Source organism: Enhydra lutris, unplaced genomic scaffold (assembly GCF_002288905.1).
Source record: "Enhydra lutris kenyoni isolate GAN:26980312 unplaced genomic scaffold, ASM228890v2 scaffoldscaffold3, whole genome shotgun sequence".
Lineage (NCBI taxonomy): Eukaryota > Metazoa > Chordata > Mammalia > Carnivora > Mustelidae > Enhydra > Enhydra lutris.
This window is the reverse complement of record NW_019154087.1, coordinates 82,410,738-82,434,627: the sequence shown is the minus strand read 5'-3', so window position 1 is coordinate 82,434,627 and position 23,890 is coordinate 82,410,738. Positions and strand designations below refer to the sequence as shown.

The window sequence follows — 23,890 nt, the reverse complement described above, 5'->3', positions numbered from 1 at the left end:
AGCATAGATCTTTATAAAAATGGGCCCTGAAATATTTCTCGCCTGATGAACTCATTCCTCACTCACAAACCTGCATCCCTCTTTTGTCCATCTTGCAAATTGGTGCTGATGATAAAACCAGTCTTAATGGTGAAACTATATGCTGTGTCCTAGCATTTCAGCTTTCTGGAACTAGTTGGATAAGCTAGAGACATGTCTCACAGAGGAGGGCAGTTAGAGCCAATAGCAAGACGCCTGACTGCTGGCAGGATTACCTTGCTTTAAAAAAGATGAAGAAAAAAGCCGCATCCAGGAAATTCAGCGGGAGTTGGCACACCTGAGTGACGATGTTGATTAAACTAGAGGAAATTTTATTTCCCCCGTGTCACTGAGCTGCAGGGTGTCTGTGAAGCCAAGAGATGTTTCCTCCTTTCTCAGTGGCCATTTGGATGTGTCCTCTCTCTGTCCTGCCAACTGTACTGCCCCTACCCCCACCCTGGACCAGGTCCTCCTGCCTCTCTCGGGAGGTGTTTGCTGCTTGAAAGAAGTGTCCTGACATTATCATCTCTGGTAGGCAACCAGGAGACCTTCAGCATTTTTAGCTATGGAGTGATGAGGTAACAAGACGTGGGGGAAAAGTAGAATGTTTTTGTGGAAGGAAATTGAAGCCACAAACACCTTAATAACTTGAACAGTTGAAGAGATGGGAGTCCCACGGAGCGGGAGAGCACAGAACCAGACCCCTGCCTTTCAGATGAATCTTCTTCATAAGGAGCGATCCCTCCTCTTCTCTGGACATTCTGGCCTCTGGGCCGGTGCTCAGGTCCCACCCAGCTCTGCCCACTGGGCACAGGAGCCCAGGGGGAAAGAGGGGTCTCTGGGACCCTGCTGTCAGATCGTGCTTTGGAGGTGCGGCTTTTATCATACAGCCTTTGCACGATCTGTTCTGCCTGTGAGCACCAGCTCATAGGACGTGCTCTTTCTCATTGATGAACTCATTTAAACTTTATGGCTTGCCTCCTATATTCCAGGCACCACAAAGTCAGGCCCCATTCCTATTCCCTCAAGAAATAAAATGAAAGATGGAACCTCATCTCTTTTGTTTCCACGTACTTGGCATGGGTGTTTCCTATTAGTTGGATTCCATGGCCAAGCTTCCTTCCCATGATAGGCAGGGCCTTTGCGCTGGGCAAATATCCCATTCACTGCATGGCTGTGGAGGCAGGTGGTGGAAGGCAAACCGTGATGAACCAGCACTAGAGCCCTGTGTTTGCCTTCCCAGCTTCCATAGTAAGTCACTGGTTGACTTTGCACAACCTTTCCAATTCCCTGGCTGTGTTTCCTCTTTCTTAAGTAAGGGTGTTAGATTTGGGGGGAGTCTGAGTTCCTTTGGAGCTCACACTTGTGACATCCATTTTTGTATCATAAAGGCACAAAACTGAGCTAAGATGTTTAACTGGGAAGACTGATTTGTGTCCCAAGAAGGTATGAAAGAATAGAATCATCTTTTACTATCTTTGCATCTTTTTCCTTTCTGCCTTTGAACCTACTTTCAGAAGCACTGGTGAGGCTGGTGGGCATGCAGGCTGGCGCAGCCACTCTGGAAAACAGTCGGGAGGTTCCTCAAAAAGTTAAAAGTAGAGGGGAACCTGAGTGGCTCAGTGGGTTAAAGCCTCTGCCTTCGGCTCAGGTCATGATCCCAGGGTTCTGGGATCGAGCCTCACATCGGACTCTCTGCTCAGCATGGAGCCTGCTTCCTCCTCTCTCTGCCTGCCTCTCTGCCTACTTGTGATTTCTGTCAAATAAATAAATAAAATCTTTAAAAAAAAAAAAAAAGTTAAAAATAGAGTCACCTATGACCCAGCGATTACACTACTAGGTATTTACCCCAAAGATACAAATGTAGTGATCTGAAGGGGCACCTGCACTCCAGTGTTATAGCAGCAATGTCCACAATAGCCAAACTGTGGAAAGAGCCCAGATGTCCATCAGCAGATGAATGGATGAAGAAGATGGGGCATATATACATAATGGAATAATGGTATATTACTCAGCCATCAAAAAAGAAATCTTGCCATTTGCAGCAACATGGATGGAACTAGAGGGTATTAGGCTCAGCAAAATAAGTCAATCAAAGACAATTATATGATTTCACTAGTATGTGAAATTTAAGAAACAACAGAGGAGCATAGGGGAAGGGAGGAAAAATTAAAGAAGATGAAACCAGAGAGGGAGAAAAACCGTAAGAGACTCTTAGTCATAGGAAACAAACTGAGGGTTGCTGGAGGGGTGGGGGTGGAGGGATTGTGTAACTGGGTGACCAGGCATTCAGGAGGGCATGTGTTGTAATGAGCACTGGGTGTTATATACAACTGATGAATCACTGACTGGTATGTTAATTAATTGAATTCAAATTAAAAAAATAAAAACACCAGCGAGCTGTCCAGTGCATTTGGACTGTGAGCATCCCGTAGTTGGAGGACAAGGTTCCAACACCTGAGCTGTTTGTCTGTCCTCCGAGGAGTTTGCACCCAGCTGTTTCTGCTCACCAGCTTCCCTGGTGGGCCCTGAGCCATCTTTTTGAGGGACATTCACTTGGGGATGGGAGGGTAGGCTTTAGCCATGGGAACCAGCCAGAGGAACCTGACAGGGTTACCTGACCCACAGGGGATGGACCTTTGACCTTGGCCTAATTTACTACCAGACCGGTGACACTTACAGGAAAACAACAGGATCTAGCACCTGTTCTTCCTCTATGGCTCTTCTCGGCCCTTCCCCTCCCTCACCTCGTGGTGCACGTAACCAGTGGCTCCATCTTCTGTTTCTTGCCTTTAACTCCTGGCAGGTCAACAGTATCACAATGTTGTGAATGTACTTAGTGCCACTGAACTGAACACTTAACAATGGTTAAAATAGGGGTGCCTGGTGGCTGAGGGGGTTAAAGCCTCTGCCTTGGGCTCAGATCATGATCCCAGAGTCCTCAGATCGAGCCCCGCATTGGGCTTCCTGCTCAGCGGGGAGCCTGCTTCCCCCTCTCTCTCTGCCTGCCTCTCTGCCTGCTTGTGATTTCTGTGAAATAAATAAATAAAATCTTTAAAAAATAGTATATTTTATGTATATTTTTCAACACAGGAATGATTTATTGTTCTGGGGGTGGGACTAATTTCTCGTGGGACTGCGAAACGAGGAGAGTTTTACAAAACTCTCTGTGACTTACACGTCTAAATAATGCTTTTATGGTTCAGAAAATCTTGAGTTCCCCCTCAGTAATTGCCTTCAGAGTCTTTAGCACATTCATAATTCTCCCTTTGTGCGCCAGTGTCTTCAAGTCTGCCTCTTAGAAGCTCTTTGTATTCAATTATTTGTTTATGGCTCTGTTTCCTTCCTTCTTGAAGACAGGGTCTGGCCCGCTGGTGTGCGGTGAGTGTTTTTATCTATAATAAGTGAATGACCACATTAGTGATGTAAATCCCTGCCTCCAGTAGCTCCTCCAAGACAGTCTCTAACCACATGCTCTGAAGGAGCCCACCCCCACCCATCCCTCTCCCACCGTCCTCTCCTTCCTTAATACCTTTTATCCCCGCTGGCAGTTACTCTGTTTATTTGCTGGTTGTTTACAGGTACGTGGTTTTTTTCTTCCCGCGATAAAGCAAGACTTGGAAGGATGGAGACACTGTACATCTTGCTCGCTTGGCATCTCTCTGTTGATTGAGTCAATGAATCTCCAAACTGTGGTTGATCTTTTGGAAATAGCAAAACTCCTTCAGATTAGCTTTGGCACATAAAGTGAGGCGGGAGGAGGGATAATGTCTTAAGGAGGCACAATAAAAAGTAAAAATGAAGGAGAAATGGTCCTGTGATTTTTCACACACGGCTCACGCTGGTTTCAGAGGCAGTTTCAGACAAAAATATTTAGTAATATTTGAAAAATGTCATGATCATGGAATTCTGTATCACCTTGAAGGGCTTACTTTGTAATGCTTATATGATCGTTTGAAATTTCATGGCTTTTCAAAGTTGTGGAAAAATACTCTCATCTTAGGTATTCAATTCACTGAATTTTGACAAATGAATGCCCCCCATGTGCCTAATACTCCAGTCGAGATACAAAACATTTCCCTTGCCCCAAGAAGCTCCCCACTGCATTCTTCTACACATTTCTCACCCCAAAAAGCAACTACTGCTCCAAGGAAGGTCACCATGCATTGGTTTTCCTGCTGTTCAGCTTTATATAAATGAAATTATGCATGTCTGTTGTGTTTGGATTTTTTCATTCACGTGATGTTTTTCAGGCTCATCAATGATGTTGCTTATGACAGTAGTTCATTCCTTTTCATCACTGAGTAATACCCTAGTATGTGAATATACCACCGTTTGTTGATACTCCTGTTGATGGACATTTTGATGGGTTCCAGTTTTTGGCTATTAATAAGAAAGCTTCGATACACAATCTTTTAAAGTATTTTTAGGGATGTATGTTTTTACTGATCTTCGCCCCCCCCCCTCGTTTATTTATTTATTTATTAGAGACAGAGAGAGCAACAGAGTTCAACAGCAAGTGAGGGAGAAGCAGGGTCCCCGCTGAGCAGAGAGCCCTATGATGTGGACTCAAGCCCTGGGCTCTGGGATTATGACTTGAGCTGAAGGCAGATACTTAACGACTCAGCCACCCAGGTGCCCCGGATCTTTATTTTTTATTTTTTTTATTAGAGTAAGAGAGAAAAACCGAGCATAGGGGAGGATCGGAGAGAGGGGGAGAAGCAGACTTCCTGCTGAGCAGGGAGCCTGATATGGGACTCAATCCCAGGATCCTGGGATCATGACTTGAGCCGAAGGCAGATGCTTAACCAGCTGGTCCACCGAGGTGCCCAGTTTTTATAGATCTTGGGTGCATACTTAGAAATGGGGTATTGCTAGGTCATAGGTCATATGTATATTTTTGTGGTGGTTTTGTTTTGCTTTTTAATTTAAATTTTGCTAGTTAACATATGGTGCATGTATGTTTGATCTTATGTGAAACTACCAGCCATGTGAGAGAATTCTAATTGCCCATGTCCGTACCACCTCTTAGCAGAGTCCGTCATTTTACCTTTAGCCATTCGAGTGGTTGTAGAGTATATCTCATCCAGAAAACAAATATTATTTACATTGAGTTGAATTCACCCTATTTAGCATACAGATTTTGACTAATGCACACAATCATGAAATGCCACCACAAGGTAGAGAATGATTTTGTCAAAAGCCCCAGATTCTCCCCTATCCCCTGTATCAGCCTCACACCAACCTCAGCCTTGATCTGTTTGTTTTCCCTATAATTTTGACTTTTTTGGTCCTGGCTTACCAGGACTTATTAGCTGTATTTTTTGTCTTAATTTTCAGAGTTATCATTATATGCATATCATTGCATATAACCTTAAAGGTCAAGTCATTTCTATCAAGTTGATAATGATAAACAGCAGTCTCTTCCCACCTCCTCTGGGTTTCTGATTCTACTTTCAACTCTTTCAGCCCTTGGTTGTGGTACATGCTTTTTCATTTCTAAGGAATCATGCTTCTAGGGCACCTGGGTGACTCAGTTGGTTAAGCAACTGCCTTCGGCTCAGGTCTGATCCTGGAGTCCCAGGATCAAGTCCCACATCGGGCCCTCTGCTCAGCAGGGAGTTGGCTTCTCCCTCCGCCCCTCGCCCCTCTCATGCTCTCTCTCTCAAATAAATAAAATCTTAAAAAAAAAATCGTGCTTCTATTACTTGATATTTCCATTTTCATTTATTAACTGCTTCTTAGGGAAGGTAAGGATTTAGCTCTCTTATAATTCCGACCAGCCACACATACACCTGGCTGTATCTGGTAGAGACCTCCCACTATAAATACATTATTATTTTTTATAAGTTATTATTTAGATTACTGAGTCTATGTAGTAGAAACAGCAGATGCTGTGGAACGTACCTTCATTCTATTTTCTGTCTTGAATAATGTTTTTCTAGAGCTGTTAATTCTTCTTTTCTTCATTCTCTGTGGATTTACTTCTCTTTCATGTCCAGACTTTCTGACAGAAATGTTTACCTCCTTCTCATATGTTCAGACAAAGGAGGTAATTTCACAGTTCCACTTGCTTTCTTGGATTTCTTCTTCATGGAGTCCTCTGCCCTCCTATTCCATCTGGGACTGGTCACTCTCCAGACACTTACATAGCTGCTTTTCTGAGCTCTCCATCATCATCTGTCTCCGGGTCAAAAACAATAAAAACCAGTAGGTATCAGCAGAGCCAAGGATAATTTGCACGTGTGTATAAGTATGGGTTAACACATGATTCATTTTGACCAGTCTGCCTGTTTTAGGAGTCATGTGTGCACATGGGGACCTTCAAATCCAGTCCAGCATCTTTCCCTTTCTTAAAACGCTGTCCTGTGACAGTAAGAAACCTGGCTTCCAGGATTAATATATTTACTTATTTCATCAGGTCCTCAGCATGTAACCCGTCTCTGTCTTCATGACCACACCTCCTCCCACATGGACACCCTCCTCAGCCTGTTCTCTCTGATAGCTCAGGTCATCCCACCGTCCCCCACCCCTAGGTCGTGGTTGTGGGTGCCCTTCTCTTCACCCTTTTCCTGTGGAGCCCCCATCTCTCATGGATGCCCACCTTAGTTCTGCCTGGCTCTGACACACCATGCCAGTCTGGCCCCCTGTGTGGATGCCCTCCCCACCACCTTTGCAAATGCCTTAGTTGCTGTGTCCCACCTATTGTTGCTCAGTTGTTCAGGAAGGGAAGGAGATGAGCCAAGACACAGCTCTCGATTCTGTCTTCCATCCCCCAGTGCTTTGCTTTTTTCAGTCTTCCTATCCCGGTGAGTTAATTCTGGCCATCCATTTGCTTAAACCCGAGATCTGAATGCCCTTGAATATTTGCATTTGGGGTGGGGGTGTGGGGGCTGGGTCCCAGGGCCCCGAGATCTTGACCTGAGCTGAAAACAGATGCTTAACCAACAGATTGGGCCACCCAGGCGCCCCAGTGATTGGATATTTGTGTTTATTGCAGAATGTTCATCACAATAAGTCTAGTTAATATACATTAGCTTTAATAGTTACAAAATTCTTTTTCCTTGTAGTGAGCAGTTTTAAGAATTACTCTCTTAGCAACTTTCAAATATATGCAACAGTATTATTATCTGTGGTTGCCATGATGTACATGACATCCCCGTGACGTCATTATTTTATAACTAGAAGTTTGTACCTTTTGACTCCCTTTCACCCATTTTGCCCTCCCCTCCACCCCCTGCCTCTGGCAACCACCAGTCTGTTCTGTGAATCTGTGGTCTTACAAACTCACTCGTTGAGATTGACGTTTCACCTAAATCTAGGCAAGACTGGCCCTCTGCACTCACCATCCCCACTGTTCTCTTTACTTCAGTAATGTACTAATTTTAAAAAGCAGCCGAGATTCCCCCCAGCTCACACTACTTACTGATTGTGGTTGCTTGTTTGATAGAGTCTTCGCGGTCTCTTTGCATCATGATGCATTTGGAAGCCTTAAAAGCATACCATATTTAACTATAATGATCCTGTTTTAAATATTGGGATCAATTGGAACACGGTGTTCTTGCTCGAATCCCTTGCAGTTATTAGCAGTTGAATTTATGGGGTCCCGAGAGTATATGACTGAAACTCCAGAGATAGACACTCTTCCGCTAGTACCTAATGCCAAGCAAGATGAACGTTTTAGAGACTCAGTGTGGTAATTTTATGCCTTTAGATATGGGTTTTTACACAAACCACAATTCTAGAGGAGACTTAGGAGGTAAAGAAAAAAAATTTTTTTTTTAAAAAATGACAGGTTTTGGAAGCATAATTCTGTGATGAATGGCTACGCAAAAATACTGTTTATGCAAGTACAGAGACATTTTTCTCTGACAGTGGAGCAAAGTCCAAACTGTTACATCTTGGTTTTGTAGGACACAGGGAGATGGAAACTGCTTGGAAAAGACCATTGTTTCTCAGCTTGCCTGCCCCTCCTCCACCCCAGGAGGAGCCTGAAGCCAGTCATTCATGCAAAGGCACTTCCCACGGGCAGCTGAACTTGCCAGCCACGTCTTGCTTGGTGTTCTTCTTACACCTGACTCTCTCCTGCACTTTGGCATCCGAAATTGGGAGCAATGTTTCCTGTTCAAATACCTTTTTCTTAACTGTGGACCTTGATAAAAACCTGCAGTGATTTTACAGCATAGTATCCTATTCTTCCCTGATATTTAAAAAAAGAAAAAGGAAATAGCAAAATTCTTTAAATTTTGAATACTGACAGTTTAAAATTTGTGAAAGTATTCTTAAATTTCTGTTCAAGGTAAATTCAACTTTCTTCTTCTTGTAACATATCCAGAATAGGTTATGTGTCTTTTTTCTGGATGATTTCATGTAGAACAAATTACAAGACGGTTCTAGAACCCTATTGGCAGATGCCTTAAGTTTCTAGTAGGTGATCAATAAATGCTTAATATAAGTTATCTGTTTATAGATTGATTAAATTGTATACTCCCTTTACCAGATAGAGGGTGGAAAAGCATCCATAGGTGTATGTGTATTTATTGAAATTTTTATAAAGAAATTGAAGGCTTTTTTTTTTTTTTTTTAAAGATTTTATTCATTTATTCATGAGAGACAGAGAGAGAGGCAGAGGTAGAAGCAGGCCCCCTGCTTGAACAGGGAGCCTGATGTGGGACTCAATCCCAGGACCCCGGGACCATGACCTGGGCCAAAGGCAGTTGCTCAACTGACTGAGCCATCCAGGCGCCTGTGGAAGTTGAAGGATTTTTTAAAGCCTCATCAAGCCAACAAATTTTTTTTTTCATTCATTTCATTCACATCAGGGATGTGAATAGCATTGACAAGAATTGTTTTAAATATTCTTTTATTATTTGTTTATTTCAACTCTTTTAGGTACAAATATTTATGTATGTAAGATTTGCCATTCCAGTTTAAAATTCTTCCAGAAGAGTGGTTCCTTACCTGAGAATTTAGATAAGAGAGAGACTATAAATTATTTTAAAGTATTTATTTTCATAGTATAGGGTGATTTGTAGAATGTATATATATGGATGAAAGACCTTCTTCATTCATGCAAAAACGTTTACTGAATATCTAAGGTATTAAAATATTAAGAGATTGAGCTGCCTTCTGTCTAGTTTGTTTGTTTGTTCTGTCCTTTCTCCAAAGGAGCAGAGATGAAACGTGGTTCTATGTGAATTTTAAATTACCTATGAGGAGAATTAAGCTCCAAAATAGATCTAGATTTCAATTGTGTACTCAGCCAAAATATACGTATTCTAATTAGTCTGCTAATTGCCTCTTGGATTCCATCCCAGCATTCCAGTAGAGTAAGAGGATGCATTTTGCTCCTATCTTTATATTATCTCAGATAACATAAAAGATTGTGTTTTCTTATTCCCCGGCAGGTTGGTACAGAGGATATACCCTCCAGAATAAATCTAAAAAGGTATGGTTTCTCATTTACTTTGCCTGCTAGCTTTGTGTTATGCTACCTGGGCTCATTTTCTGCTCCTTGCTGCCTCTAGACCTGGTTTGTGTTCTGTGGGATGGCTGTTGTTTAGATCTGAAAACAAATTCTCTGACCTCAATGTGTGTAAAATCGCACAAGTCCCGTGGACCACATTTCCCACCAGCCAACTTAAGCGGGGAGGTCAGAGTTGAATGCACTCCCCAGGTGGGGCCCTCGCAGCACTTGCAGGCTTGCTGCTCCCTGCCCCTGGAGCTCAGCAGGCTGGTGATGCGATGAGAGTGTTATTGTTGGCGGTCTCCTTCAGGGGAACCCATGCTGCTGCTTGGTTCTCTAGCTCCCCAGTGCCAACATCCCAGAACTAAAGCATCTCCCCATTTCTACTTGAGTCCATCCTTTGTTATAAAATGATAAGCCAGAGTAGTGGTTTTGAAACTGAACCTCACAGCCAATCCCAGTAATACATCATGAAATCAACATCAGGGGTTATTCCATCTTCCAAAAACTGAAACTTCCAAAACTGAAACTCCGAAAAGTAGAAAAGAAAGTAGAAAATGGAATGCCGTGAAAAATACTGTCTCATGAAACTTTTGTGTGAGACAAAAAACTTTTGTATTTTTTAATGTATTTTAAGTTATATTTTATGCATAGTTGAGGACTCGGTTGCCATGAAAATGTATCTTGTCATGGGCAGAGAGTTTGAAAAATAACTGACCCTAGCAGGTTCCTCTACCCCGTGCCAAAACTACTCATCATCAAGCTAAAGAAAATCTGTTAGTTGCGTTAATACCCCCTCAGTTAATTTTAGGTCAGGTCAGGCCTTTTCCTTTGACGCTGCATTCTGGGGCAGCAAGGCCTGTCAGCACTTTGTTTGAAAGAGAAACGGGGTTGATGGGACCATCACTTTTCACACTTAGTTCACATGCAAAATAGCTAATTAGGAGAGGGGTAAGAGAAACATTTTAGAATTTATCAAGAAGTGAGTGAAAAACACACACAACAAAACCCACAGTTCTTATTTTTCAAGCATGGCATGAGATACAAGTAATCTGAGCACACAACTCTTGAAAGAGCTCAGGGCCCAGAGAAACCCCTTTCTACAAGGTTGTAGTCATTAGAAATCAGCGTTGTTTGGATCAAATTTTCTATATATTTGGATCTGGAGTCACTATTTTGCACATTTACATGTCCACACATGCAGTTTGTTAACGTTTACAGTTTGAAAATCTACCAAAATAAAGGAGTGTTTGCTTGTCAAGTGAGTATCAACTCCCACAGTTTGGTCTTTTATCCCTCCCCAAATCCTGATGCTGAATTTTTCTGCCCACAGTTTGATTCCTACATTTTCCCACCTGTTTTCATTTCCAACCTAACTACTTTGATTTAATCTCTTGCTGACTTCAATTTCTCCAGGCCTTCAAATAGTGACCAAGGACAAGGACATCCTGGCATGAATAAGAGCGTAGTGAGACAAAAGCCTTTCTTTATTTTAGGATCCTTGTCCGTGGTTTATAGATACTCCTACTTCTTAGTTTGGTTAGCCCTATCTTTGTTTATTTTACTCATAATTATAGAAATGATAAGTTATTTCGAAGCATGATTGGAGCTAACCATTTAGAAGTTCTGAATTTATTAAAGAGCAAGAAGACTTATTCCATTTCCCAGTCTGCTAAAAAAAAAAAAAAAAAAAAAAAAGTCAACTTAAAAAAAATGAACAAAACCCCATTCTCAGGTAAGATCACATGAACTTAAAGAACAAACACAATTCTTGATTTTTAACTGGTGATTGTGAATCATGTTGAAACAAGGTCCCTGGCCACACTTTTCCCTTTCAGAGATCTACAGTATGTAAGGATTCTTTTTGCACATAGACCTCGGTTTCTAAGGCATCCTGTGATGTCCTAATAGATCAGAATCTATCCAGCTCATACCCTTGTTGTTGGCTTTGAAAAGGAAATCGCATGCTCCCCCAGTGTGTTTTTAGTTTTGTTTGTTTGTTTTCATTTCCTTAAAACCCTTACTTAAACTTGAAATCTCACCCTTAAGAATTATTTCAGGAAGAACTTTTAGTTCTTGATAATTCAACTTTGTAATTCAATGAAATGATAGTACTAACAAGGATGTTGCTTTTACTTGTTGATTTTTAAGTTGAAATGTCTTCCTGGTGGAGAGTAGCAGGAAGCATCAAGGGAATTTAGATTCAGTCATCATGAATTATGTTCAGCTTTGACACCCTTTCATTAAAAGATCCAGCCTGTTTGAAATCCTCTCCTAATGCTGTTTTTTCCTGCGTTTGCCGGTCTTTGTGGGGGAGCTATTTGAAAGGCCTATTATTTTAATGGAAATTTTTGGTGTCATTTATCAGCAGACCTAGTCATTTAGAGTGGTGATAAAATGCGCTAGTGGTTTTACGAATTGAAGAAGCCCAGAGCTTTGCAGAAACTAATTATTGATTCTGGCAGGATTGTGGAAGTGTGGATAACGGCAATATCTAGAAAGTGGTTAGATATTTTTTTTTCCTCAAGTGAGTAGGTTGCATTGAGAAAGGAGAATCAAAATTGAGATAAGCTATAAATTAGTAATCTATCCCCCAGGTTTTTCCTGCCTTTCTGTGTGTCAGATGGAAAGAAGGAAGGAAAACTTCTCCAAGGCTCAGATTTACTAGAGCAGTTAAATGGATGTAAGTGGACATATGTTGTCATGGAAGGATGGGGCCTGCAAATAAAAGGGAGGTAATGGAACAAAATAAATATTTTCTTAAGATGAAAGTCCTCGGTCTGTACATTCAGTATAAATTATCTGCTTGGGTGTTACAAATGCTTGTATCTTAGATTTCTCCCAATTATTAAGAGACTAGTAATCAGATTACAAATGCACAAAAATTTTAATTCGTCCTTTACCTTCTTGATGAGAAAAGTTTTCTGCAAGGATATTCCCTGGGATAAGCAGTGTTACCCCTTATTTTAATCTCCAAGTGTGGCTTCTTAGAGCTACTGCTTTAAGTGGCTCATCATTTACAAAGTGTCCACTCCCCATTCCTTCCCAACCCCATCCCTGGCCACGCCCATTCTACTTTCTGTCTCTGTGGATTTAACCACTCTAGATCCCTCCTACAAGTGGAATCATTAACAGTATTTGTCCTTTTGTGTCTGGATTACTTCACTTAGCATCATATCCTCAAGGTGAGTTCTGGACGATCAAGTCTGATTCTCCACCAAGATGGCAGTCAACAAGACATTTACCTCCAGATGGACAGAAGAAACACCCAAAGTTCCTTAGACACCCTAAGCACAGATCTGGAGCTTCAGAACATCAGAAATTAGGCCCCACAGGAATTACACCTACATTTGAATTTTTGTTTAACTGTTTGATCAGTTTTCCAAAATCACTTTGAATCCTGCCCCTGTAATGAAAAAGGTCAGTGTCATCTTGCCTCTCTGTGTATTCTGGGTCTTATCAGTAACAGATCAGCATAGTACTTTCTTACTTACACACCACATGCATACCCCTTTCTCAAAGTGAAGAGGGGAAGGTAATGTACTTTTTTTGGGGGGGGGGGTTTCCTTCCTGGCTGGAAAGGACAGTCATTTTGCTTTCGACTCAGGCAGTGACAAGATCTTACCTGTCATCACCAAGACTGGGAACAGCTCAGTCTCAGGTTTTCTTTCTGTTTCCTGTTTTATTGGTAAAGGGCTAAGATGGAGAAAGAAGAGTATTAGATAAATAGAGCACATGAAGCTGGACACAAGACTGACGCCAGTAGAAGTGAACTAGTTTTCCGTCTCTGGACGGATTAAGGATCACTGCGTACACACACATCTTTGACTCAGCCCCCATGTAGGAAGGTCTTCCTTTCCCACCTTTGTGGTCAGTCCCCCAACAGAGAATGCGCACAGGGTCTCACTGACCTCCGCAGGTGCAGGTTTAGGAGTAGTCAAACCAGTGGTACCCGGTAAATAGGCTCTTCTCCTCCCTCTGCTTGTCTGGCGTGCAGAGTACCCTAGAACAAAGAACAGCAGTGCCTTTTCCCCATGGCGTTGCCTCCGTTTATCCATGAGCGTGTCACACAGGTAAACAACAGAAGCCGTTGGCATCAGGAAAACTCAGATCCATGCCTTGCTTTCTGTGATCTGATCCTCACTTCTTCAGTTTCTACTGACCAGTTTCCAGGCTTTCTCTTAGGCCCTTATGGGCCTTAGTTTCCCCATGAGCAACATCACAACAGTGATGTAGAATGGCCTCTTAAGAACATAGACTGGGGAGCAATTTGAGACTGGGAAGTGCTAAAAATAACCAGATAACTAGTACTAATTGATTTGGGGCACATTTGGCTTAAGTGAAAGCTGTGAGAAGGGATTGTTTCGGAAAATCACTATAATTTCATGGGCCACTAAGTACACAGCCCTTCAGGTCACTAATTATGAGAAACCCTTTCAGGGCAGCAGTTCATGGTATTAGGATCTGGAAGGTTCTAGTTGCTGGCTGTCGAACCCCTTACCGTTACTGCAGCCCTGAGTTGGTCAGGACATGTTTGCCCCCTTCCGAAGCACTTCTGTGAACCCCGATCTTCATTTCTATCTTTCCAGCCATGCTTTCAGGGAGGCGCAGTCAGTGTGGTCGGGCCCTAGAGACTGACCACACACTCTGGTGACGGCCCAAGTATCCTGTCTCCTCACTCGTTCCCGGTGCCATGTGTGCTCCTTACCCTGAGGTTTTTATGGCCGTATAACCAACGTTCTTCTCTCTGTAGGGGATCTTCCCTGAAACGTACATCCATTTGAAGGAGGCAACCGTGGAAGACCGAGGGTAAGTTCCCGTCCTGGGAAGACCCCTAAAAGAGGTGGACGTGTGAAATGATCATTAAAGAGTTTCTCGTGTGCGTTACTGCTCTCATCTCGTCAGTTGCCCTTCTCACAAGGAGAGAGACGTGAATATGAGCTTTATTCCTGAGCTGATTCCTTCTTTCATAATCGCTCCTCTCTGGCATCCTTCCCCAGGATAGTAAAGACAGGCAGTGAAGGAACGGAGGCCCCCTGCCTTCCTCCTGCGCTGTGCTCACTGAGTGTGTGTGCGCACACACACAAACATTGGGCACCCTTTCGCTGCTAGGATTTCCAAGGGTCCCCAGTTTGGCAGCCGTGGGAGAGAGAGGAGCAAGCTGTCTCCGGCAGTGATCAGCTCTGGAGCTTAGACAAGTCCGTTAGCTTTATTGCCCCTTGGGCTTTGCCCATACAAATTGGAGGACATAAATCTGGCCGTGCGCTGGTCGAGAGCTTAATGTGGAATGATGAAATTATGTGTGTGAATGTGCTCTGCAGATGAAATCCATTATGTTTTGGATATTCTATTTTCTTACCCACCTTACCGGTTGTCCTGGACAGTGACTGCCTCTGTGGAGACTGAGGAGGAGTAAGACACTCAGCCTGAGGTGGGAGAGAGAGGCTGCTGGGTTGGGACAGAGGAGGGAAGGAGAGCCCGGAGCAGGACTGGAATGCCAGGGTTGCTAGAGAGGAGAATGGATCAGAGTCACACAGACTCAAAGCGGCAAAAGAACATTTTCAGCTGTAAGTTCTACACCTGAATTTTATAGATGAGGGGTGGAGACAGGCCCAGATTCATCCAGCTCTTCAGTGGCAGAACCAAGACTGGAAACCAGGTGTCCTGGCCACCTGGAGAAGCTTCTTTCCAGCGGGCCATTTCCCGGGCAGCCTCCGCCGTCACTAGCCGCAGCCATGTTGGAAGAAGGGCATGTAGGAAGGCGTATGCCCACTAACTAGGGTTGTCAGAGAAGAAGGCAAGGTGCTCAGCTACATTCGAAATCCAGATAACAAGTAATTGTTTATGGTTAGTATGTCCCAGGTATTTCATGAGTCATACTTCTACGGAGAAGTTATTTCAGAACAAACAAACAAAAGAAGTTATTTCAGGCCATCTGAAATGCAGACTTAACTGGGCATCTGGTAGTCTTATTTAAGTCTGGCAGTCCTACCTCTCTTTCCCATTTGTTTGCTTGCCCTCACTCTCCTTTTGTTCATCATGAAAATACCAGACGACTGATGGGAATAAATGTTGGCCCTGCCTTGTTCTGAGTCTCCTGTGAGCCCGTGAGGAGTATGGTAGAGACACGTTTTCAGTGCAGTGAGGGAGCAGGTGAGAAGAAAATCAAGCCCCATTCCATCAGAGAGCAGAGCTTTGTCCCCACCAGCAGGTCCTGTGTGAGATGCCCAGCCTCAGGACCCTTGTGCCTTGCACACTTTTCCACCCACCCTCCCTAACGAAATGGCCACTTGGCAGAACCAGTGAAAATACTGGGTTTGGGCCTCCATTCCGGGAGTCACGGAAGCCAGCCAGGCTCAGCAATTGCTCCTGTCGAGATACCAACTGGGGTGGTCCCAGCTGTGCTGATGCCTTTGTTCCCTCGCAGAAGTGGTTTATTTTGAGAGCTGGATCAGTAAGCCCCTTCTTTTCTCAGAGGCTTAGGTGTAATAAGGTCCGCTCAACAAATTTTCCCACAACAGATTCGTTGTCTTTCCAGCTGGACTACCCCATGCCCGTCTTTGCCCTGTGGGGAATATGAACCCTGTCAAGAAAAGCAGGGATGGTCAGCCCAGAGTTACACGAGCATCTCTCTGGTTCTCCGTAGGCAGCACGAGACCGTGATTCCTGGGGAGCTCCCGCTGGTCCAGGAGCTCACGTCGACGCTGCGAGAATGGGCCGTCATCTGGCGCAAGCTCTATGTGGTGAGCTTTCCCTCGGGTCTTGGAGCTATCTGTTCCACTGCTGGGTCTCAGCAACACATGAGCTCTCTGCATGGAACAGGGTGCATGTTAGCTGGACCGTACATGGCTGATAACCAGCAGATTCTCATTGTCCTGGAGTAGAGTCACTGATGACATGGGATGGCAGAAGAAAGAGCGGGACAGGCTCTTAGCCTCAACATGTATCCTGGGGAATAGGAATTTGTCAGTGTTTCGCTGCTCAGCCACATGACTCCCAGGAGGACGGCATTCTTTACTTTAGCCAGGCTTTCTTACAGACTCTGCAACTTGAGTGGTATTAAGCCGTGGTCTGAGGAGTCTTTCTTTTCAAGGCTGACTCAGGGTATCGTCTCTTACAGTAACATAGTCTTACAGACCTCAGAATGCAAATAAGATACACCAGCTCAGTGGGAAGTGACACAGGAAGGAGCACATTCTCTCCATGATAAACCGTAATCACAAGTCCCGTGTAGGTTTGCAATTAGGAAAAGGTAGATCTGGCTTTTCATGTTATCAGAGTGAAAATACGTGGGCAGCTGTCTTGCAAAAGGCCAAGAATGCTCCAAGTCCCCTGGAAGCAGCTCTTTCCTTGACAGTGGGATGCACAGACACCTTTTTCTAAAGTTCCCTCTTTCCTGGGGACCTAGAAGTCACTAGGTCCTGCCTCTGTAAGCATCTTCCCGGGCCGACCAGGGATTCCCAGGAGGAAGGTATATTTTCTCGTTCAGTGCGTGAATAAGTGCAGCAAGGGAATAGACTAGACCCGATGGCCTGGAAGCCACTTTCTTTCCTTTATGTGACTTTGTTTATCTAGGTTTTTGTTCAGTCATGTGTTAATTATTCATTTGGACTCTCGAAAACCAATCTCAATAACTTGTGAAGAACACCTTCCTCTAGACCTTTAGTACCAAAAACAGTCATCAGAAGCTCAGTCTAGCATGACTTCTAAGAGTTAATGTATGATTTCATTTCCATCCTGGGCTGTTGTTACCCATGATGGATCACAGCAGCAGAAATCACCAGCCCCTTTGGTGGGAAAGCACAGGATTTTTCTCTGCCTGCCCATCTTTCAAGGCCTATTTCAAGTTCTTCCTTGTAATGTAGCTTCTAAAACAGCAATCCATGATGTTTCCTTCTGGACCTTAGGAGCATTTACTGCTGGGCCCATCATCTGGCCCTTGGGGCATCCTGCCTCGTAATGCAAGTGATCTTTTGATCTCTCTGTGTGTAATTGAGGAGAGAGCTACCTGTAAGTTCTTAAATCTCCGGGACAGACGTGCTGTTTTAAGCCCTTTGGCCTGCATCGATCATCTGGTACCTCTGTTGAGAGCACTCTCTGGTTAATTGATTGGTTGGCGGATGCAACAAGTCTGATAGATGAGGAATGCGCATACACAGGAGCTTCCTTAATGCATTCTCTCTGGAAATTGATGAGTAGCGATACATACTTGATAGTAAGGACTGGGCAATGAGATTTTTAAAGTGGTAATGTTGGGGCATTGTGTGGCTCAGTCCAATAAGCATCTGCCTTTAGCTCAGGTCGTGATCTCAGGGTCCTGCATTGAGTCCTGCTCCTTGCTCAGCTGGGAGCCTACATCTCCCTCTCCCTCTGCGCCCCCACCCCCCGCTAGTGTACACCTTTTTTCTCTCTCGCACTCCCAAATAGGTGAAATCTTAAAAAAAAATTGTCCACTTAAAATGGGGTCATTATTAATCATGACTTTGTTGGGTTCCTGTTCCTAACATACTGACAGTTCACTTCAGGCAGAATTTCTGAACTTTCTCAAAAATTGACATCAAAGTAGCAAACCTCAGAATATTATCCTTCACTGGGTAAAAGGTAAAAGGACCCCAAGTCTGTGGTTTTCACCCCCGCCCCAACGATTTCATTAGTGTTTTTGTTTTCTAAGTCTGTAAGTTCGTTCAGTTCACATAAAGATAAATACTGATTTTACTGAACCACATCAGTACTTGTGTTTCTCGCATGCCTTTCCTCCCTCAGATTATGAGACCAGGTGTTCTGTTTTATTTATTTGTTTATATATTTATTTATTGAGAGGGTGAGAGAGAGAGAGCACACACATACACAATAGCGTGGGGGAGGGCAGGAGGTGCGTGGTAGGGGCAGAGGGAGAGACGGAGATCAAGTCTCAAGCGGGGCTCAATCTCACGACCTTGAGAGCATGACCTGAGCTGAAATCAAGAGTCAGATGTTTAACCGACTGAGCCACCCAGGCACCCCCTGTTTGATATTTCAGGACACGTGTAGAATCTTAGAACCTCCACAGTTCTCTCCAACACATTTCCTAGTTCTCTCCTTTTCAGTCTGTGCTCATGAGAAATGTCTATAACAGATCCAGAGCCTTATGTGAGAGGAAAATGCCATCCACTAACCAGGATAAACCCAGCTGTGTAGACACAGGTAATTATTCCAGACAGGAAAGACATTTGGATGGCTGTGACTTAATTTTAGCAGCTGCACTGTAACCTTGTGAAATAACCATAAATATGTTTTAAAGGGGGGAGGAGTTCTTCATGCTAAAGAGAGGAGAACCCACTCCTCCAAAGCAGAAAAAGAAATGCTGACCACCGCCATGTGCCTTCTTTTCCTCTTTGTTATATTTGTATTATTTTGTCCCATTTAATTGTCTTTCCTGGCGGTGTTGGCTTTATGCCAGACTGTGGGAGACAAACCCTGGACTACAAATTCGGAAGCTTGGCGTCTCATCCAGGCCCTGTCCAGCAAGCCCCATGGTCTTGGGCAAGTCACTTGATGTTTCCAGGTATTGTCTGGATTCTGCCCCCCATGTGAAAGCGATGGAAAATCCGCCCTGTTGACTCCATGGAGTTGTGCGAGCATGAAGAGAGGTGCTGGCTGTGAGGTCATTGCACAGACGGAGCATCCAGGACTCTGCACATGGCATTCTTGCTGCCGTCTTAGCTTGAAACAGCAGCCGCTCTGGATGTCCTCCCTCTGGGCAGCCTTGACTTGGCATCCCTCTGACCTGGCTTGGAGACTCTGAAGCTCCCTTGTGTGTGCTCCCTGCCCTCCCCAGCAATCCAAGGCCACTTCCCTTGTCTTTTGTTATCATCTTAGGCGGAGGGGCCTTGAGCGCTCAGTAAGCAGGCTAAGTGTTTCTCAGGACAGATAGCGAGCCTCCTTCATTTAGGCTCAAGTTCGGGAGGCATGGATCATTCCAGCAAAGAAAAGGGGAAACCTGCCAATGCAGAGTGCAAGTTCACAGCAGTTTCTGGCTTCATCTATACTGCTCGTCCTCATTTGGAGCCTGTTTAGTGAGTGTGTTTTCAGGGGTGGTCCGGAAAGGGGGAAACAATATGAATGAAATGTGGTCGCCTCTTGAAATGACAAGACTGTGGACACTGAGGTTAGATAGGCAGCTCGTTCTTAAAAGTCTGACTTGCTCCTCTGCTTGGAACGTACTCATATATTCAGAAGAATATAGCATACCCAGCAATAGTTACTGCAGACAAACACACTAAAACAGGAAGAACTCAGATCCCGAAGGCAGGGATTTGGGTCCAGGGTAGGCCACTAGCTGATTCTGCCGCCTGAGACGAGTCCTTTGACCCCTACATTGCACTTCCCTCACCTGGAACAGTAATGATATATACGCCCTGCATACTTGCTGTAAGGATTCAGTCAGATAATCTGGATAAAACTTCCAGGACAGTGCCTGGTGCTTTGTCATCAAACTGTGACAGCCCCTGGCTGTCCCCAGCACTGCCTTCGTGTAAGAGTTCACTGATGATGGGAGGTGTTAGAAGAGCAAGACTGCATGGTGGAGTTCTACCCTGAAGTCAGTTGAGGGTGCACCCTTCAGCTTGGGGCTGACGGGCGGGCTTGCTTCCAGCCTGGTGTGAATGTAACCGCTGTAGGTCAGTGGTTGTAAGCGCTCTGCCCGTTATTCTCTGCTGCCTCTCGGGATCATTCGTTGTCCCCAGCCTGGGAAAGTAGATCCAGTGAGCTGAACTCTGGCCTTCTTTCCCTTCTAGCAGCACATCTCCTTTGTTCCATGCGAGTTCTGCCAGCCAGAAGGGCAAATGAGTCTGCATTGATTTAGACATGATTGGACTAGTGTAATACCCAGACTTCCTTCTCACTAACAACCCAACTATACTTTTTGAATATGCACGAGTCTACATCCCACATTATGTTTTCTCAACAATAATCAGGACTTGAAAACTGACAAGTTAGAGTGTATTTGTGGGGACAGAAGGAGGAACATTTCTGAGAGAGGGACTGTCCTGGGAATTCTGAGATAAGTGGTGATGTTAAACATACTCTATAATTTCTCACCCCAAGATTTAACTCAGTGCTGTTCCCCCGCCTTCCAATTGGAGAAATGGTTCAATGAGTTTTGGCCAGCGAGACAGTATTGTTCATATAATTTTGGGAGACTGAATCTAATCCTTTTTCCTTACAGAAAAGAGATATGAGTCAAGCCTGGTGTGGAAGGTGGTTTATATGTATTGTTGAATCAAGTGAACATAATTGCTAAAATGTAGTTCATAGAATGGACTGATCTCCTCTCATTTATTTATTTTTTGAAAAAGATGTATTTATTAGAGAGCACATACCCGTGAGTAGGGAGGGGCAGAGGGAGAGACAGAATCCCAAGCAGACTCCCCGCTTTCCAGGGAGCCCCTTGCAGGGCTCAGTCCCACGACCCTGAGATCATGACCTGAGCTGAAGCCAAGGGACGTTCAAATGACTGAGCCACTCAGGCGCCCCTGATCTCCTCTCATTTAAAATTCACCAGTACAATAAAACCTTGAGCTAGTCTGTAGTTGTGTAAAAATCTGGAGGGGAGAAAGTGCCCATAACTGAGGGTGGGGGTGGGGAACTTGCCAGACACAATGAATTGCCCTTCTTCCCATCATTGCATATCTACACCGATTAAAGCTACTCGAGTCTAATCTTTCTGAAGGGGTGGTTATTATGGGCTGCTGGAGCATATGCTCTGAAGTGTAATTAAGCCGGTCTCATGGTTGGAAACCAGCATCTGATTGCTTATTACCAGAGACAGAAAATTCCCATAGAAAATTCGGTCTTGTCCGGGCATTCCGTCTGTGAGTGGTGAACCCTGCTTGGGCCTGACTCTCTTGTGAGAGACAAGATGAGAGGTGGCCGTGACCCAGGACAGGGCAGTGGGTGTGCTCTGGGTCCTTTTCCAGTTTTGTTCTGCCCCCCTCATGCTTGCTTGCCTCTCAGGATTCCTTGTGCTACCTCCTGAGGCAAAATGGTCTTAGTAGAATCTTTGCTTCAAAAATGAAGCCTTTGCTAGTTAGGCAAAGAATTTTTGTGGCAAAGAAAAGAGGCACTAGGGTAGAGAGGAGGAGTGTCAGGCCATGTGGATTCCCTTTTTCCCAGAGTGCAGTGTGGCCTGAGGTCACACACGGGAAGCGGGACACTGCTCCGGACCCCAGGAGTTAGAGATGGGAGTCACTGCAGAGAGCTCTGCCAGGTGAAATTGGATGGGAGCCTCCAAGCGGATAAGTGCATCCAAGGGAGATGGTTAGAGTCAGAGCCAGTTAATCAGGAAGTTGCTCGAAGGAGTAATTAAGTTTAAGGTCTCCACCATAGACTCACAGATGCTCAGCCTGGGGAATGGGTCTCAGACTCAGTCCCTTTGTTTTACCACTGGGTGTATCTCAGGAGGAGTGAATTGCCTAAAGTCGTTCAGCCAGTTAATGATAAAGAGAGAGAGACGAAGTCCCATACTTGCTGTCAAGCCCTTTGCCTCTACATCAAACTCTGCAGGCAAGAGGAAGGGTTGGCAGACAGAGGAGATGGGGAGGACCAGAGGAAAGTCTTTTGACTGTCTTCTGCATTCTTTGGGAAAGTGAGGGATAGAATCCAGGTTTTCTGACACGAGGGAGGTGGTGCCGTTGTCCCAGTGGTCTCTAGAATTTCTGAAATATGCAGTGGAGGCCCCTTTATCCCTCTTTGCCATTGCTGAAAGTAAAGCTGCCTTTTTTTTTCTTCCTTGTGAGTTTGTTATTATCTTTAGAAATCCTTAGAGAAAGAGCATGCCATTCAGAATAGAAATGTAAAAAGTGAGACCTTTGAGATCTCCAAGTGGAAAAGAGGGAGAAATTCTAAGCAAGTGCAGAAATGCCGTTACTCTCTGGTGGGAGAACATTTAGATTTCTCTCGTACATGCTGCTGTAACTGAAACTGAAACCAGAGTGTGTTTTACATTGGTACTGTCAAAATTTGTTTTCGAGTCCCTGGATTGTGCTGACTTTTGCAGAGACAGTCAAAGAGATTATTAAATAAATTCCCTTCCCTCTTAATTATGTGACAGTGGCTGCTAGTACAAAAAAGGTTGGGATGATGGTAACAGAGAAGGTTCTCTGCAACAGGCAGGCGCAGGCAGTGTAGGATTCAGGAAGGAAGACAGGAAGGGGGGCGTGATGGGAGAACAGATGGAGACACTCAGGTCTTTGGCTCAGGGTCTTGTGAGGAGTGCCCGGTTTTCTCCTCACCTGTCCTCATGTGCTTCCCCGGAAACCCATAAAGTATCTGGATCCAGCTTTGCACGGAACATCCTACTTAGAACAGTTTTGGAAATGTGGCGATGAAATCCATTTCCTTCAAGTAGTGGGGAAATTGCTTCCTTTGGTGTGTTCCAGCTTGTCCATTCAGAATTCATTTGGCACAGTGACTCAGAAGAATGGCTGTCTTCATCCTTCTTTGGGGGGGATCTTGGCAAACAAGGCTGATATGAACAGGCAGTAATTAAATTGCCTTGGATAGTGTCTAATATAATTGAGACCAAGAACTTGTGGACATGTGCCGCAAACAAAGCCCTGTCTCTCAGAGGATCCCCTGAGTCTGAGGTCCCCCCTTTTCTTACTATAAAGCCTAATATCTTCATTGAAATTAGAAAACACTTAAAAAAAAAAAACAACAAAACACCTAAGTGAGAGCAGACAAATTAGTTGCAAGAAAGAAAAAAAGGGGGCGCCTGGGTGGCTCAGTGGGTTAAGCCGCTGCCTTCGGCTCAGGTCATGATCTCGGGGTCCTGGGATTGAGCCCCGCATCGGGCTCTCTGCTCAGCGGGGAGCCTGCTTCCTCCTCTCTCTCTGCCTGCCTCTCTGCCTGCTTGTGATCTCTCTCTGTCAAATAAATAAATTAAAAAAAAAAGATCTTAAAAAAAAAAAGAAAGAAAAAAAGGATTCCCTTTCTGCCTAGCAAATTTTATGAACTTAATTTTATGGACTTAATTTCTCACTCCCTCTTTTAATTTGAAAGAAAATGGAATGGCAATATTTTATACAGAATTCCATGGGAAAAAACCAAACAGGGTTTTTACCTTAGCTTATTAAAAATGGAACTTTTCAAGTCCTGTTTTTATGCTTTTGAAAGACTGGCTGATGAGAAAGTCAATTCAGAAAATGCTAAACACTTAGAATGTAGGTATTTACAAAATTTTAAGCAGGCTTCACGGTCTGTATTTTTCAGATCAGTAGTGTTAATCGAGCATGTAAGGGAGTTCTTCGACCCTCTCTTTTGTGTTCTCACAGAACATTGACCTTCTTTTAGAGCTTTGATCACACTGGGCTAATCTCTAATCTCTGCCCCCCCCCCCCCCCCCCCCCCCCCCCCCCCCCCCCCCCC

General features: G+C 44.3%; 1 protein-coding gene across 1 annotated transcript in view; it reads left to right on the top strand.

The window, feature by feature from the left end:
* Window positions 1-23,890, top strand: part of LOC111153728 (dedicator of cytokinesis 5) — a 210,776-nt gene that overhangs the window by 68,834 nt on the left and 118,052 nt on the right. Inside the window, exons 3-5 of the mRNA XM_022512914.1 lie at window positions 9,426-9,466; window positions 14,238-14,293; window positions 16,131-16,227. Coding sequence (XP_022368622.1) covers window positions 9,426-9,466; window positions 14,238-14,293; window positions 16,131-16,227 — 194 coding nt within the window. The remainder of the gene's footprint in view (window positions 1-9,425; window positions 9,467-14,237; window positions 14,294-16,130; window positions 16,228-23,890) is intronic.